The sequence below is a fragment of the Scyliorhinus canicula genome, chromosome 19 (genome assembly GCF_902713615.1).
Source record: "Scyliorhinus canicula chromosome 19, sScyCan1.1, whole genome shotgun sequence".
In the NCBI taxonomy this organism is placed as follows: domain Eukaryota; kingdom Metazoa; phylum Chordata; class Chondrichthyes; order Carcharhiniformes; family Scyliorhinidae; genus Scyliorhinus; species Scyliorhinus canicula.
In genome coordinates, this window is record NC_052164.1 from 50,784,602 (window position 1) to 50,803,223 (window position 18,622).

An 18,622-nucleotide genomic window follows, 5' to 3' on the forward strand; every position below is an offset into this window, starting at 1 on the left:
TGCACATCTATCAGGACCTGGGAGCGGATTTGACCAAGAGAAGAGATGGGTTCAATTGGGCAAAAATGACCCTCTTTAAGAAGGAGGTGAAGTTCGGGATGCTGTACCCAGCCCGTCTGTGGGTCACACATGAGGAACGGGACTTCTACTTTGAAATGCCAGGCGAAGTATGGACCTTTATTAAAGAAATAAAGCTGGAGGCAAATTAAAAGACACTGAAGCCTTGGAGAAGTACTGTGGCAGCGATTTGTTGTGCTGGATTGTATAAATTTAAGTAGCGCTGTGTGAAATAATGGCTGTGTGGATGGTTAACGGTTGCTTTGTCTTGCAGGGAGCTGGTTAGAGAGGGGATGGGCTTTGAATTTGGTTCTGCCTTTTGGGTGACTATTTTTCTAAAGTGACTGTTTCTTCGCTGTTTTTTCTGATGTTTGTTTACTGGGGAATGTGATGCTTTTAAAATGTTTATTCATGTGAGGGCGGAGGGGAGAGAACAATAGGGAGACAGACTGCTTGGTTCCAGGGACGGGAGCTATCGAGTCAACATGGGTCAGCTGTCTCTCGGAAGTGCAGTGGGGGGCGGGCAGGCTTTAAGCTGGAGCTTGACTTGGGGGAATGGGTTTCTAGTCTTGTAGCTGGGGGGGGGGGGGCAGCTGCTTTGCTGACAGGGGAGGAAGTGTTACTGGGGGACACATGGGAGGTCGGGAATGGCGACTACCCAAGTGGGGACTCAAGGAAGCGAAGGGCACGAGCTCGAGGCTGGCCTAAAAAGTGTGATGGCTAGTAGGCAGGGGGGGTGTTGGAAACCCCCACCCAGGCTGATCGCATGGAACGTTAGAGGACAGAATGGGCTGGCCCACCCTATCCCTGCCCCGTTCCAAGAACACCCTTCTCACTCTCGGGGTCCCGTGCGCCCACACAAACCCCGTAACGCTCCTGTTAACCCGCCTGAAAAAGGCCTTCGGGATAAGGATGGGGAGGCACTGGAACAGGAACAGAAATCTCGGGAGCACCGTCATCTTGACTGATTGCACCCTACCCACCAGAGACAGCGGCAACGTGTCCCATCTATATGTTCTCTTTCTAATGAATGGTTAGAATCATAGAATGCCTACAGTGCAGAAGGAGGCTATTAAACCCATCGAGTCTGCACCGACCCTCCAAAAGATCGCACCACCTCACCTTCGGACACTAAGGGGCAATGCAGCACTGCAAGTCCACCTAACCTACAGATCTTTGGACAAGAACAAAGAAAAGTACAGCACAGGAACAGGCCCTTTGGCCCTCCAAGCCTGCGCCGACCATGCTGCCCGTCCAAACTAAAATCTTCCACATTTCCGGGGTCCGTATCCCTCTATTCCCATCCTATTCATGTATTTGTCAAGATGCCCCTTAAATGTCACTATCGTCGCTGCTTCCACCACCTCCAGCAGCGGGTTCCAGGCACCCAGTACCCTCTGTGTAAAAAACAAAACTTGCCTCGTACATCTCCTCTAAACCTTTCCACCTCTCACCTTAAACCTATACCCCCTAGTAATTGATCCCTCTACCCTGGGAAAAAGTCTCTGACGATCCACTCTGTCTATGCCCCTCATAATTTTGTAGACCTCTATCAGGTCGCCCCTCAACCTCTGTCATTCCAATGAGAACAAATCAAGTTTCTTCAACCTCTCCTCATAGCTAATGCCCTCCATACCAGGCAACATCCTCGTAAATCTCTTCTGCACTCTCTCTAATGCCTCCACATCCTTCTGATAGTGTGGCGACCAGAATTGAACACTATACCCCAAGTGTGGCCTAACTGAGGTTCTATACAGCTGCAACATGACTTGCCAATTTTTGTACTCAATGCCCCAACCAATGAAGGCAAGCATGCCGTATGCCTTCTTGACTACATTCTCCACCTGTGTTGCCCCTTCCAGTGGCCTGTGGACCTGTACACCTAGATCTCTAACTGTTGGTACTTTTGAGGGTTCTACCATTCACTGTATATTCCCTACCTGTATTAGACCTTCCAAAATGCATTACCTCACATTTGTCAGGATTAAACTCCATCTGCTATCTCTCCGTCCAAGTCTCCAAACAATCTAAATCCTGCTGTATCCTCTGACAGTCCTCATCGCTATCCGCAATTCCACCAACCTTTGTGTCATCACCAAACTTACTAGTCAGACCAGTTACATTTTCCTCCAAATCATTTATATATACTACGAACAGCAAAGGTCCCAGCACTGATCCCTGTGGAACCACCACTAGTCACAGCCCTCCAATTAGAAAAGCACCCTTCCATTGCTACTCTCTGCCTTCTATGACCTAGCCAGTTCTGTATCCATCTTGCCAGCTCACCTCTGATCCCGTGTGACTTCCCCTTTTGTACCAGTCTGCCATGAGGGACCTTGTCAAAGGCCTTACTGAAGTCCATGTGAACAATATCCACTACCCTACCATCAATAATTTTTATGACCTCCTCGAAAAACTATCAAGTTAGTGAGACACGACCTCCCCTTCACAAAACCGTGCTGCCTCTCGCTAATACGTCCACTTGCTTCCAAATGGGAGTAGATCCTGTCTCGAAGAATTCTCTCTTGTAATTTCCCTGCCGCTGACGTAAGGCTCACCGGCCTGTAGTTCCCTGGATTATCCTTACTACCCTTCTTAAACAATGGAACAACATTGGCTATTCTCCATTCCTCTGGGTCATCACCTGAAGACAGTGAGGATCCAAAGATTTCTGTCAAGGCCTCAGCAATTTCCTCTCTTGCCTCCTTCAGTATTCTGGGTTGATCCCATCAGGCCCTGGGGACTTATCTACCTTAATATTTTTCAAGACGCCCAACACCTTGTCTTTTTGGATCTCAATGTGACCCAGGCTATTTATACACCCTTCTCCAAACTCAACATCCATCAATTCCTTCTCTTTGGTGAATACTGATGCAAAGTATTTCTTTAGTACCTCGCCCATTTCCTCTTGCTCCACACATAGATTCCCTCCCCTGTCCTTCAGTGGGCCAACCCTTTCCCTAACTACCCTCTTGCTTTTTATGTACGAATAAAAAGCCTTGGGATTTTCCTGAATCCTACTGTGGGAGGAAAGCCACGCAGACATGGGGAGAACGTGCAAACTCCACACAGTCACTATAGGTCAGAATCCAACGTGGGTACCTTGCGCTGTGAGGCAACAGTGCTAACCACCGCGACCATGCCGGCCTTGAGAGACAAGATCAAAGACCAATATCTACTGGGTTTCAAAGTTGACATCAATGGAAATGTAAATATCTGCTGTGCAGTTTGTCAGGAACAGTGCTTATTGGGAGTGGGGTTCCTACTGGTGAGTCCAACACTTTGGGCCTTTGCTTGACACGCTTGGATCACTTGACATGTATTCGAACTGTTTTCAACCAGAACCCTCAGTCGAAATTAGTGTCCTCAACAGAAGGGAAGAGTCATAATAGCTGAGGGAGGAAATGTAATCGAATACATTCGGCCTATCATTCAAAGCACATTTTCTCAGCATAAGATAGATCACGAACATAGGGTGGAGGCACAGAAATCTGGACCTAATTCAAATGAACAATGCAAATAACGAGCAATTTCAGTTATATGGAAAGATTTTGAGAAGCTGGAATTGTTTTCCTTTTATAACAGGGGAGATTTAACAAAGGTGTTCAAAATAATGTGGTGTTTTCAAGAAGCAGTTAGATATGGCACTTGGGGCAAAGAGGATCAAAGGATATGGAGGGAAAGCGGGATTAGGCTATTAAGTTGATTGATCAGCCATGATCATAATGAATGGCAGAAAAGGGTCGAAGGGCAGAATGGCCTGCTCCTCCTATTTTCTAAGTTTTGACAGAGTGGGTTGGTAACCAGAGGGCACAGATTGACAAAAGAACCAGAGGAGAGATGGGAAGTTATTTTTTTCCACGGTGAGTTATGATGATCCAGATTGCACTGCTTGAAATAAATTTCTGGATAGAGTTCTTCAGCATAAAATCATACCTCGAGCGGCACGGTGGCCCAGTGGTTAGCACTGCTGCCTACGGCGCTGAGGACCCGGGTTCAATCCCGACCCCAGGTCACTGTGTGGAGTTTGCACATTCTCCCCATGTCTGCTTGGTTCTCGCCCCCACAACCCAAAAGATGTGCAGGTTAGGTGGATTTGCCACACTCAATTGTCCCTTAATTGGAAAAAAAAATTAGGTACTCTAAATTTATTTTTAAAATAATCATACCGCAGAAAAGCAGAGCTGCAGGAAGGGGAGTGCGTGATTGATATTCAACAGGGTAGTGGGAGCTATAGGGAAAATAGAGAAGGGGGCCTTGCAGTCTTTGGTCCTGTCCAATAGGTACAATGTATGTGTTAGCTGTGAGGCTAAGGGTGAAAGCTTCAAGAAGGGTGGCCAGCCAGAATGCTGGTAACATGGAGAAGATTCAATAATAACTTTCAAAAGGAAATTAGATACAAGTACAGACTTGAAAAGAAAATGTTTGCATTGCTTTGGGGAAAGAGTCATGGAATGGGACTTATTGGATAACTCATTTGAAGATCCAAGAGAATGGACAGAATGGCCTCCTGTGCTATAAGGTTCTGTGAAGCAGCAATCTGGCTTTACAATACATGTCACCACAAGAATAAAAGTAAAGAATCGTGTGTTTGGATCATCTTTGTTGAATTCTATTTTAGGCTTTCTCTCCCTAAATCCAATTTTGATCGAGTAAAAGGCATTTTATAACTGTCTTGCTATGTCCATTTCAACAGGAAAAAGCAGCAGGTTAAATTGCATTATAGACTTGGAGATACCAAAGTTGGGTCATGCCTAATTGTTGTTAATTACAGGTGATCTATGTTTAAGATGATGCATTAAGAGCATCGTACAATAATTATATTGCTCAATTGTGATTATTCACCCCCACTCCTGCCCCCTCACAATGTATTAGCATCAAAAAGCTAATTAGGCACACTGCTCTGTCGCCACGAGGCTGTGCTTTGGGTGAGATGTTAAACTGAGACCTCATCCACTTGCTTCATTAGTGTGAAATATCCCATGGCAGTATTTGAAGAAATAAAGAATTCTCCTGGTTTCCTTGCCAGCATTTAGCCCATAACCAAAATCAGAATCAACCATATTTCTGTGGATCTGGAGTCATATATAGGCCAGACCAGGCAAGGACAATAGATTTCCCTCCCTGAAGGACATTAATGAACCAGAAGGCTTTTGCAATAATTGACAATCATTTCATGGTCACCATTACTGAGACTAATTTTACTTTCCAGGTTTATTATTTGATTTCAAATTGGATCATCTGCCTTGGTGAAATTTGAACCCATGTCCCCAGGCCATCAGTCTCTGGATTAGTAGTCCAGTGACATTACTACTGCACCACTGGCTTTGAAAGCAGACCAGGGCAGGCCAGCAGCACAGTTCATTTCCCGTACCAGCATCCCTGAACAGGCGCCAGAATGTGGCGACTAGGGGCGTTTCACAGTAACTTCATTTAAAGCCTACTTGTGGCAATAAGCGATTTTCATTTCATTTTTTTCATTTCATTTCATCTCCCCATGAAGGTGTATTGATGAAACAATGTTGGCTGCACTTCAAAATTAACCTATTTTGGGGCAGCACTGTGGCTTCATAGCGCCAGGGTCTCAGGTTCGATTCCCCGCTGGGTCACTGTCTGTGCAGTGTCTGCACGTCCTCCCCGTGTCTGTGTGGGTTTCCTCCAGGTGCTCCTTTTCCTCCCACAGTCCAAAGATGTGCAGGTTAGGTGGCATGCTAAATTGTCCTTAGTGTCCAAAAAGGTTAGGAGGGGTATTGGGTTACGGCGATAGGGTGAAAGTGAGGGCTTCATGTGGGCCGGTGCAGACTCGATGGGCCGAATGACCTCCTCCTGCACTGTATGTTCTATGGACAGTAAAGTGCTCTGAGTTGAACTAAAAATGTGAAAAACACTAAAAATGCAACATATTCTTTCTTTGGTATCGTGGCCACTATTTATACTGTCTCTATTTATCCTGAACAGATGCCGTTATCAGGTGCTTGGTGCTGGATCAGGGGTGGGCAAACTACGGCCCGCGGGCCGCATGCGGCCCGCCAAAGGTCTTTATGCGGCCCACCAAGTCATTAAAAAAAAAAAAATTTTTTTTTAAACATTTTTAAAAATTTTAATTATTTTTTTAAGGTTAATGGGGGGGCTGTTGGGTTACTTACTGGTATAGAGTGGATACGTTGACTTGAGTAGGGTGATCATTGCTCGGCACAACGTCGAGGGCCGAAGGGCCTGTTCTGTGCTGTACTGTTCTATGTTCTATATGAGGCGCCCAGAATCATAACCGGGTGAAGTAATTATTTTACTTAATATACTATGCGGCCCTTTAAAATTGTGAATTTCTGAATGTGGCCCTTGCAAGGAAAAGTTTGCCCACCCCTGTGCTAGATGTTTCCAAAGGTGTCAATTACAAAGGAACTGCTTATAATGCATTAAAGGTGCCAGCTATTTTGGACAATTTAAGCAATTTAATCCCTTTACTATCCTGGTTGTTCCCTGTCTTTCCTGTCACAAATAATTAAAAGCATTACACACTTTTCAGCGACAAACATGATAAATCGGGCATGGTCCGTTTAAGTCATCTTTTAACTGTATTTGGAACAGCCTGCCTCAGCCCCAAACCAAACATATTGAACTCCTCGCAGACTTGACCCCAATGCTTTCCCGTGGCCTTTGATTGCAGTGTCCACTTTCTAGCAGGCTAATCGCTTTGACATCAGCACACCCACTAGATGTAGTGTGTGCTGAAAACAGTGTATAAAAAGTGCCTCAGATATTATGAATGGCAATGAGTTCATGTCACTTTAGAGTCTGAAATGTAGCAGTAATGTTTGTATGAGGACGAGTGTAAATGTCCTAGGTATCGAATCAAGGACATTTTTAGCACAGGAAACCATTTGGCCCTCGTGTCTGGATTAGTTCTTTGCCCGTGCAATCCAGAATTAATCTTTTTAATGAGTGCCCAATTCTTTTTTTTCCAATTAAGGTGCAATTTAGTGTGGCCAGTTCACCTACCCTGTAAATCTTTTTGGGTTGTGGGGGTGAGACCCACGCAGACCCGGGGAGAATGTGCAAACTCCACACAGACAGGGATCAGGGATCTTGAGGATCAAGCCTCAAGATTGGCCAGACTTACAATTAGAAAACGAGGATTGAAAGGGTCTTTGCGGCTATTGATGCTCGATCTGACTCCAAGGCAGCCATTGCTGTCTCAGAGCCTGTGATCTCAAAATTTCATCTGGATCACAACCCATAGTTTGCTCGAATTGCATTGAATATTGAAATGTGGTGATTTTAAAAAATAAATTTAGAGTACCCAATTTTTTTTCTCAATTAAGGGGCAATTTAGCATGGCCAATCCACCTAACCGGCACATCTTTGGGTTGTGGGGGTAAGATCCACGCAAACACGGGGAGAATGTGCAAACTCCACAGAGACAGTGACCCAGGGCCGGGATTGAACCCTAGTCCTCAGTGCCGTGAGGCAGCAGTGCTAACCAGAAATTTGGTGATTTGATGCAAGTGTCTTTTGTCTATACTGTCTTGTTGGTAGTAGAAAGTAAAGGTAATCTAATATCTCTACCCAACTGATGTCTGATAATTCCACCCATTTAAAGTAGCCTGAAAGCATTTGCACCAGAAGCTTCATGACTACATAACTCCTCAAAACCAAATTTCAGACCACCTTGTCTTCAGGCACTTTTATCCCTGGATTTAGAATCCTCTGCTGTTAGGTTTGTCGCTGGCTGTATTTGGAGATCATTATGTCATGGAATGTTCTGTCGATCATACATAGTGCTCCATTGAAGTTAATTTATGCTGGGGCTACCTTGAAGTGACTTTTGTACAGACAGTTGTCCATTCCATTCTGTCGGTGTACGCACTTTGTTCTATTCTCTGTTACAATAATAATCATCTTTATTAGTGTCACAAGTAGGCTTACATTAACACTACAATGAAGTTACTGTGAAAATTCCCTAGTCGCCACACTGCGGCGCCTGTTTGGGTACACAGAGGGAGAATTCAGAATGTCCATTTCACCTAACAAGCACGTCTTTGGGACTTGTGGGAGGAAACCGGAGCACCTGGAGGAAACCCATGCTGGCATGGGGAGAATGTGCAGCCTCCGCACGGACTGACCCAAGCCAGCAATCAAACCCTGGTTCCTGGTGCTGTGAAGCAACAGTGCTAACCACTGTGCCAATTAGGATTGTTTGTGTATGCTTGAATGTGCTGCAGTGCACACACAAGTGGAACCCCCTTCCCTCATAATCCTGGAAGATCAGCTCGAAAAGTTGTGAATCAGAGAACTGACAGCTAAATGGGGTCAACTTTATGCAATCCGCCCATGCAGATTTGCGTGCTCAGCCTGGTTTCCATGTATAAAGAGCCCCTGTGGGGATACTTCAACCAGATATGTTGGCCCTGTGCAAAATATATTGCCACTTTGAGGATCCTGTACAATTTATCCAAAGGCTCAGAGGCCTATTTGGGAACCTTGGATAGCAACAGATTTACTTATTCATTCTTTTTGTAACTTTTTTAAAATATAAATTTAGAGTAGCCAATTATTTTTTTTCCAATTAAGGGGCAATTTAGCATGGCCAATCCACCTAAACTGCACTTCTTGGGGTTGTGGGGGTGTAACCCATGCAGACACGGGGAGAATGTGCAAACTCCACACGGACAGTGACCCAGGGCCGGGATTGGAACCCGGGTCCTCAGTGCTGTAGTCCCAGTGCTAACCACTGTGCCACGTGCCGCCCTGACATTCATTTTATTAACTGTTAAATGCCACAAATCTACCTTGGGTTTTCTAATAAAGACTCCTCTGGTTGTGAAACTTTAGTATCTTGTGGTTGAGCAGGTTGCTTCTAGTCAGGAATCTGTGAAGATATGACGCTGTCTCTGGAACTGTAACAGCAGACAAACGACTACATTCCAAAGAATGAAAGTGTTGCTCAGACTCAGCCGAGCTAAAAGCCTATTTGGCTAGTTAATGTATGCCGGTTAACTAATGTTACTCACCACTTGGACAGACTGCAACCATGGTATAACCTGGCTAGAAACTGGCCAGTCCAAATTAAAAAGGACTGTCAATAGGCACGAAACGATCAATCCATAAATACTTTGCCTTTTCAGATGGCTTATTGAATTTTGGGGGGGATTCAATCCAAGTAAATACATTGAATTGCTATAAATCAAGCCTGGTGTTTTGAAATACAAGATTGCCATTTGTTTAATTCAACATCTTATCTGTTATCTTCACAGTTGCCATAGATGACTGTTGAGCAGAGGAAATTCTGCCAGACTTAAACTGAATTTGCAATATTGCCTGCTGCAAACATGGGTAAGTGAACTCTCTTCCAGAAACAGTTAACTGCTCAGGCCATTCATTTCCGTGTGGAACTGACCTTACCAAAAGATTGATATGGGCAGCACAGTAGCATAGTGGTTAGCACTGTTGCTTCACAGCTCTAGAGTCCCAGGTTGAATTCCCGACTTGGGTCACTGTCTGTGTGGAGTCTGCATGTTCTCCCCGTGTCTGCATGGGTTTCCTCCGGGTGCCGGTCCGGTTTCCTTCCACAGTCCAAAGATGTGCGGGTTAGGTGGATTGGCCATGCTAAATTACCCTTGGTGTCCAAAAAGGTTGCGGGGATAGGGTGGAGGTGTGGGCTTGAGTGGGGGTGCTCTTTCCAAGAGCTAGTGCAGACTTGATGGGCCAAATGGCCCCTCTTCTGCGCTGTAAATTCTATGATTCTATGATTTGGTTATCCTGCCAGGATATTTTAGCAAATCATGTCAGACTCCATGTTTCGAATGCAGTCAGTATCCTAGCCGCTATGCTGATTAGCAGATAACCGCTGCTCTATCTTGCCAAGTTCACCATGACTCATTTAACAAAGAACTCTATACTGTGGTAGAAAATCACAAGGTGGTTATCATGTGACATCTCATGATGAAGGGTTGTCCTCATGAAATCCATTTTATTCTATTGGAATGGACTGAGCAGAGGATCACCGAGAGAAATGGGCTAGTTAAGCTATGGTACTGTCATGTCACCTGCAGGAAGTGTTTGTCTCCCAATTTTTGTAATGCATCTTCCTCTTCCAATTTCCAAATCACTGCCTTGGCAAGACAACTAATTGACTTTATCCCAGCCTTTTCAAGATGTTGGCATTTGATTGGTGGTGTACATGTGATTAGGCCTGACTTTCTTGTTGACACATAACCTGGATAAAATTAGCAATTTTCACTTGATGTCAATCATTTTACGTTATGATCTCCTGGGTCTGTCCAGTTTGCAAAGGCAATCAGCATTCATCTGACAGTACAGCTAAAGGTGATCACCGTGGCAGCAACCGCAGCTTGCATTTACTGAGACAGGATTTCCTAAGCTTTTCCAGCCATGGAATCCTTTTGACCTCCAAAGGTTACTGAAGGGGCCCCTAAGAAATATTTTTATTGTGTTGAAGAGTAAAACCAGAAAAAATGGGGACAGACATACAAAATCCTAATTTAGAAAACTATTTTCTATTTCCTCCAGCGGCACGGTGGCGCGGTGGTTAGCACTGCCACCTCACGGCGCTGAGGATCCTGGTTCGATCCCAATCCCGGGTCACTGTCCGTGTGGAGTTTGCACATTCTCTCTGTGTCTGCATGGATCTCACCCCTGTTATAATATACACCAGTATATCATGGTACAGACACACACACTAATGGACATACAATAGGACCAATCAACATGCACAAACACCGCAGCCAATCACCAGTTAGAGCACACTCACTATAAAGACAGAGGGCATTAGTTTTCCCGCTCATTCGGGATGCAGCCTTTCAGAAGTACAAGAGCTTATAGTTTACAGCACAGACCCTCACCATGTGCTGAGTGATCAGACTAGTTAGGACAGGCACAGGTCTTTAGTTAATCTAACACCGTGTTAACCCACAGTAAGAGTATGTTCAACAGTTTATAGTTTAATAAAATAGTCTTGTACTATTTTAAGTTTTGGGGCCTGTATGTGTTTCACGGATCCAGAGCACCCAACACATCACGGCGCTGTGGATCTGGGTTTGATCCGGGTCACTGTCCGTGTGGAGTTTACACATTCTCTCCGTGGATCTCACCCCCAAAACCAAAAGATGTGCAGGTTAGATGGATTTGCCACACTAAAATTGCCCCTTAATTGAACAGAAAATTGGGTACTCTAAATTTATATTAAAATTTTTATTTCTATTTCCCATATTTATCCATTTACTACAATTAAAAAGTTCTCTTATTACAAAACGTTCTTGAGCCTCACCTTTCTTTCATTTTTAATGGGACGAGTGTTGTTGCACCTTTTGGTTCAAATGGGAAAATGCTGCTGGAATGCTGGATTCTCATATTGGACACTTATCTCTTTCTCACGTGTGCACCCACTCGGTTCACACTCTTTTATCCCGCTCCCTCGTTCTTGGGTGCCTGCCATTAGCTCGCGTGGCCCACCTGCCCAGGGCTACCCCTCTTCCCCCTTCACCCACCCAGATTCCCCCTCCCCTACCCCTCTCTACCTCATCCGCCTGGCTCCCCCCTCCCCCACCTCTCTCCCCCTCACCCACCCGGATCTCCCCCCCCCCCACCCACCCACCCAGCTTTTCCCCTGCCCGGCACCCCCTCTTCCCCCTGACCCACCCCTCTCCACCTCACCCGCCCGGCTCTCCCCCCCCCCCCCCCCCCCCTCACCTCCCCTCCCTCCTCACCCGCCCGGAACACCCCCCCACCCGCCCGGCACACAACCCCCACGCCCCCCACCCGCCCGGCACACAACCCCCACGCCCCCCACCCGCCCGGCACACAACCCCCCTCACCCGCCCGGCACGCCCCCTCACCTGCCCGGCACGCCCCCTCACCCGTCCGACTCCCCCCTCACCCGTCCGACTCCCCCCTCACCCGCCCGGCTCCCCCCTCACCCGCCCGGCTCCCCCCTCACCCGCCCGGCTCCCCCCTCACCCGCCCGGCTCCCCCCTCACCCGCCCGGCTCCCCCCTCACCCGCCCGGCTCCCCCCTCACCCGCCCGGCTCCCCCCTCACCCGCCCGGCTCCCCCCTCACCCGCCCGGCTCCCCCCTCAACCGCCCGGCTCCCCCCTCACCCGCCCGGCTCCCCGCTCACCCGCCCGGCTCCCCGCTCACCCGCCCGGCTCCCCGCTCACCCGCCCGGCTCCCCGCTCACCCGCCCGGCTCCCCGCTCACCCGCCCGGCTCCCCGCTCACCCGCCCGGCTCCCCGCTCATCCGTTCGGCACGCTCCCTCTCCCACTTCACCCGCCCGGCTATCCTCCCTCTACCCCACCCCCTCAATCCACCGAATCTTTAATAAATGTGAGCTATTGCAGCTCATTCAGTTATCAGGACAAGCAGGAGGAATCCAAAATTAGGTATCAGTAATATATAAAATTGTAAATTAATTAACTATATTATTGTCGCTTGAACAGATGTAACTAGGCTATTGAGAGCAGGACAGCCAGTCCTTACTTAATCCTCTCACTTCACATCATTGCTGCCATGTTTGCTGTTCTTAGTGTACAGGATTCCTTATTAACAGAACAATAGGCAATTTGCTATTTTGTCAGTACTCAAATATTCTCTTTGTTATTTAGTAGTTTTCTCCTGAAATGCTGCTTTTAAAGCATTTGCTATACCTTAGAAAATGCACGGTTCTATATTTACAAAGTAAATGCTAATTTTTGCTGAAATAATTTTGATGTCTAATAAAAGATTGAGCCTGCTGTATGCAGCCCTTAAACTGTCCCAACTGCTTCTATTATCTGCTCAGTAAAGGCACGGATTGCTGTAACAGCTGTACATAGCCATCCCTTCTTGGGCCACTCGAGACTTGATGGGAAGGCATGACTGTGCAAGATGTCAACTGAGTAACAGACTAGTGAGGTGGCAGGACTGGGAAATTCAAACAAAGGCACATCCTGACTGGCGGAAGCACAGCTGTTGTGTATACACCGACACGTGCAAATTTTTGCAAAGCTATGTCAAGCCCAACAGCATTGATCAAAGTAGGGACTATTCTCTCTTTTATTAAAAAAATCTTCTAAGTTTTGAAAATGCCCATCTTTTACATACTATTTCGGAATGGATAGGAAGGAAGCTGCTGCTCGGGTTATACCAAAGCACGCATGCACAGTGCAGCTTGAATAGAGAGTAAGTCATCCTCTACATTCTCCCATCAAATACTCCCAAGGTAGGTCCAACATTCGTTAGATATGGAAAAACTGTCCCTGCGAAAGGTTTGCTGTTCAGCTACTTGCAGCGAGGAGAGGCTGACAAGTGTGACCGGGTGGCCCCCTCCATCCAGTAAAGGATCTTTGAGTGATTCTTCTGAGTAGCAGCATTGCTAAGACTGAGAGAACAGAATTGGCACTCTGTCACCATGTGCTGATGCCGCATTGGTCCTGGGCCGTCTTTCTTGTCATGTTTTTATTTTTAAATCCGTGCATGCATTTTGAGTTCAACATGTGAGCAGTTTCAGGTGTAATTTCAGAACACGGTGATGCTGTATCAATTCATACTGACCGCCAGAATCATTGTGCTGCTATAAACCACTTTAATGGATTTCAGCAGCGTCTATGTAGTGCACTACATATAATAGAAAAATAAACGTGACAGCAGTCAGGAAGGATTCAACACGCTTGGGCTCTTTTTTATAGGAAAGAGAAACTTGAGAGGCGTCGTGATAGAGATCTTTAAAACTGTGAAAGGGTTTGATAGGATAAACCTGCAGAAGATATTACCATTTGTGGGCGAGCCCAAAATTGGGTATCGTAAATCAACCCAATAAGAAATTCAGACAAAACCTCTTTAGTCAGAGGCGTGAGAATGTGGAGCGCATTGACCACTCCGGTGGAATGCCTCGACTGCTCCATTTGACAGCAGTTATCATATATGCATTCGAGGGGAAGCTAGATAAATATATTGTTACAATTTTTGATCCAGTATCAATACAGGAAGCAAAATTTATAATTTCTTTAAAATGTCTGTGGAATCTGGGATTTTGTTAATGGAATGTTTGAATTACTCCACTGGTTGGAGTCATACCTGGCACAAAGATAGATCTTCTGGTTATTGGAGGTCAGTGATCTCCGCTCCAGGGCATCACTACAGGAATTCTTCAGGGTCGTGACTGAGGTCCAGCCATCTTCAGCTGCTTCATCAATGACCTCCTTCCATCATAAGTTTTCAATTTTTAGGTAATGAGAAATACTGGTCTATGTGACCTCTTAACCCTCAATCTAGAAGCAGTAAGATACAGAAGCCTTCAGTAAGATACAGAAGCCTTTGAAGAAACTGTTCCCACTGGCAGTTGGGTTGGTAACCAGTGGATAACACCTGTCATAGGGAAATTGCTGAAATCTATTGTTAAGGAGGTGGTTTTATGCAAGGAAAATCATGTTTGACTACTTAATTGGAGTCATTTGAGGAAGTAGTTAGCAACATGGAGAAAGGGAAACCTGTGGATGTGCTGTACTTCGATTTCCATAAGGCATTTGCCATATAATAATAATCGCTTATTGTCACGAGCAGGCTTCAGTGAAGTTACTGTGAAAAGCCCCTAGTCGCCACATTCTGGTGCCTGTTCGGGGAGGCTGGTACGGGAATTGAACCCGCTGGCACTGTTCTGTATTACAAGCCAGCGATTTAGCCCACAGTGTGAAACCAACTCCTGGTGGAGGGGCTGAATGGCCTATTTCTGATCTCCTTCTGTATGTTTGTAACTGATCTTAGACAAAGTGACCAGAACTTGAGGGGAGATGAGAATTTTTCTTTTTATGGAGTGAGTAATGGTGATTAGGAATTCATTGGCTGAAAGCAAGGTGAATATTAACTTTCAAAAGAGAATTGGATATATATTTAAAATGGAAATATTTGCAGGGCTTTGGGGAAAGGGGTGGGGAATGAGACTGTTTAGATAGCTTTCTCAAAGAGCCGGCACAGACAACGGTGGGTTTAATGATTTCCTGAGCTGTAATATGTTGTAATTACTCACAGCTCTGGATTGCATTAACATTCTGATTTCACTTTTAACTCAGATGAGCAGGAAGCTTTAAAGTCCATTATGAAGGACCTGGTTGCCCTGCAAATGGGACGAAGGAGCCGAATGAGTGGCTACGACAGCGTAAAGAGCAAAGCCAGTGTCCACGCCAACAAGCAGGTGAGAGGAGTTCACTGAAATTGATCAGTTGTTAAATGTTTGAATTGAACTATCATCTCTACATTACTTTGCAAAAACATACTTCCTAATGCAAAAACTTTCCATTCCATTGCAGAATGACGTTCGAATAAAGTTTGAACATAATGGTGAAAGAAGGTATGTAATATTGTAATGCCAATCAACTAAACCAAAGCCGTTTTTTGTCTATGGATTTCAAAAACTCTGTACGTTCTGTTTAATCTTGAATGAGAGACTACAAAGCAAGAGTTTGTATGTTCCCGGTTTTACTATTTTGTTAAAAAATTTGAAGATGTAATCATCTTAGAAGTCAGGCTGTGCTCCATGATATGTGAAAGGCCAGTGGTTTGACGTAACACACGACCACTGCATGTATTGTTTACAAAAATTGACATTTCGTGTAGATTATAAGTGGCTGACTTGAGCAATTCTGTAGCCGTGACTTCATTTTGCCAATCTTTAATATAGCTCTATTGTATTACTAAGGTTGGCCTGCTGTTTTCTCTTTCCAAGTTTTTTTATTGATTACAGTTCACTGTTTACTCCACTTTGTTGACAAAGAGATTGTAAAGCAATATAGATAGGTTAAGTGAATGAGCAAACATTTGGCAACTGGAGTATAATGTAGGAAAATGTGAGGATGTCCACTTTGACAGGAAAAATAGAAAAGCAGGATACTATTTAAATGGTGAGGGACTACATAATGCTGAAGTACAGGGGGATCTGGGTGCCGTCGTATGAGAAATAGAAAAGTTTAGCATGCGGGTACAGCAAATAATTAGGAAGGCAAATGGAATGCTGATTTTTTTTACAAGGAGGGTGGAGTATAAAAGTAGATAAGTCTTGCTACAACTGTAGAAAGCATTGGTGAGATCATACCTAGGCCTTTGTGGGTAGTTTTGGTCTCTTTATTTAAGGCAAGAAATATTTGCACAAGTGATGGTTCGGAGAAGGTTCATGGCTGATTCCTGGGGTGAGGGGGTTTGTCGTGTGAGGAAAGGTTGAGCAAATTGGGTCAATATTCATTGGAGTTCAGAAGAATGAGAGGTGACCTTATTAAAAGATACGATTCTGTTGGGGCTTGATGGGGTAGATACGGAGAGGATGTTTCCCCTTGTGGGGGAATCTAGAACTAGGGGGCATAGTTTCAAAAGCACTGGGCTGCCTATTAGAATTGGAGACAAAGAGGATTTCTTCTCTGGGGATTGTGAATCTTTGGAATTCCTTACCCCAGAGAGCTGTGGAGACTGTATCACCAAATATATTCAAGATTGCAGTAAACCAATTCAAAGCTTATTGGGGGCAGGCAGGAATTTGGAGTTGAAGCCAAGATGAAATCAACCAGGATTGGATTGAATGTAGAAATTCAGCTTTTTTTTTTAATACACCATTTTGCCTAGTGTGATTAATAGCAACAACAATGCAGCATCTTGATTTTTTAAACACACCCCCTCCCCTCGCCCAGCACCGCAGCCTTTGGAACACTGGACATCAGGAGTGAAATTGCATTTCAGGTACTTGGTGTTACTTAGGCATTAATGATGATGGAATGATTCATCAAATGCATCAGTCACTAATATTTAATCCCTGGGAACATTCAGCCTTGCTTGTGGTTGAAAATCCCAGAAATAGCATTGGAGCCTGGACAATTATAGAAGTTCCCCACTGCTGGAAGACCAGGCGGTAAATATGCAGGAACTCTGTTCCCTGCTCTTACATTGCAGTTGAATGATATTGCTGAAAATTCACCCTTATTCCCTAGAAAGCTTGGGACTAATTCCATCCTTCATATAGTTTTGGGAAATCAGTACTTGAACCAGGCAGATGTGCAGTGCTCCAGGCCCTTCAAATGGTTAGCCAGTCAATCTGGCTCAGTAGTGGAAACTGAAAGTTGACTCTAGGTAACCCTGTAAGTTGGTGCTGCGGCAGTCCAGGTGGCACTCACTGAACAGGTTGTTGGAAAACTTAATTGAGTTCCATTTGCTTAACTCTTGCCACCACCGTATGTCTCTGGGATAAATCCAGAAAGTTGAGTAGATATCCTAATTCATGCCAGTACTCATTTTTTACTTTTTCTTTTGTAAAATATTATGCCCCTTTTGCATTCTTGTGTGGCCCATACATCCTGCGCTCTAGCTGGGAGCCTCTGTAATGTTTCTGTGTGGAGAAGTACACATGTCACTTGAGGTGTGGTAGCCCTTGCTTCCTTCTCCCGAGCTGTCAGCCATGGATCAGTGGTAGCACTCTCCTTTGAGAAAGTTGTACGTTCAAGTTCCACCTTCTTAACTTGAAGATATAATTTAAGTCTGCACTCCGAGTACCTCACTGGGGAGTGCTGCACTGATGGAGGGGCCATCTTTAACTCTGATTTTAAACTGTCCTTTCAGGTGGATGTAAAAGATCTCGCAGCATTGCTCTGAAGAGCTCAGAAGCTCTCCCAAGTCAGTGATACATTCCCACTAATGTGGGACGCCACATTTATTGTTTTGTGCCAATTTACATAAGACTAATGGTATTACTTTCTTTGAAAAGTTTGGATCTAGGTCGGCCAAATCAATTTTCTAGCCCGTTTCTGCAGAGTTGATGTTTATGGACATTTGCCAATAAGATCAAATAAAGCTAATTGTGGAATTTCTTATCTGCAATTGAAACTAGAAATCATCTTAACTGATGTCTGCCAAAAAACAGAACTGTTGCTTGGTGTGCTGACCCCAGATCAGCATTGTGTATACGTTAGCAATAATTTTATTTTGCCATTAATCTTGGTTCTCAGTTTACGGTTTTCTTAGACAGGATATGAAGCTGTGTTTGGTGTACGTTGTGAATCTGATGCCTGTTCAGTAACCTAGCTCAGTAGGAGGAGAATTGCTCCAACTGTCTTGCAGGAATAATTACCCAGGAAAAGTTAGAAGAATAAAAACAACTTCCAACTCTGGGAACTATAGTGCTGATTCCGGACCCCCCCCCCACAGGAAACCTGACTATCCCTCCCACCCTCCCCCGACTCCTCCTCTATCCCCCCCCTTGCCCATCCAACCATCTGACTACTGGTCCCCCCCAACTACCTTCCCCACTCCCCACAGGACCTTTGAATATCCTCCCATGGGACCCCTGACTTCCTTTACTGACTTGACAGCACGGTGGCGCAGTGGTTAGCACTGCTGCCTCCAAGCACCAGGGGCCCGGGTTTGAATCCGACCTCAGGTGACAGTCTGTGGAAAGTTTGAAGCCCAGTAGATATTTGTCTTTGAGCTTGTCTCTCAAGGGCAGCACGGTGACATAATGCTTAGCACGGCTGCATCACAGTGCAGGGGACCCGGGTTCAATTCCGACCATAGGGTCACTGTCTGCGGGGAGTTTGT

At 45.3% G+C, this 18,622-nt stretch overlaps 1 protein-coding gene across 1 annotated transcript in view; it reads left to right on the top strand.

Moving 5' to 3' along the window:
• The window catches only part of map3k3 (mitogen-activated protein kinase kinase kinase 3), a 194,056-nt gene that overhangs the window by 19,055 nt on the left and 156,379 nt on the right, over nucleotides 1-18,622 (top strand). Inside the window, exons 2-4 of the mRNA XM_038778658.1 lie at nucleotides 9,312-9,390; nucleotides 15,121-15,242; nucleotides 15,358-15,398. Coding sequence (XP_038634586.1) covers nucleotides 9,387-9,390; nucleotides 15,121-15,242; nucleotides 15,358-15,398 — 167 coding nt within the window. The 5' untranslated portion in view covers nucleotides 9,312-9,386. The remainder of the gene's footprint in view (nucleotides 1-9,311; nucleotides 9,391-15,120; nucleotides 15,243-15,357; nucleotides 15,399-18,622) is intronic.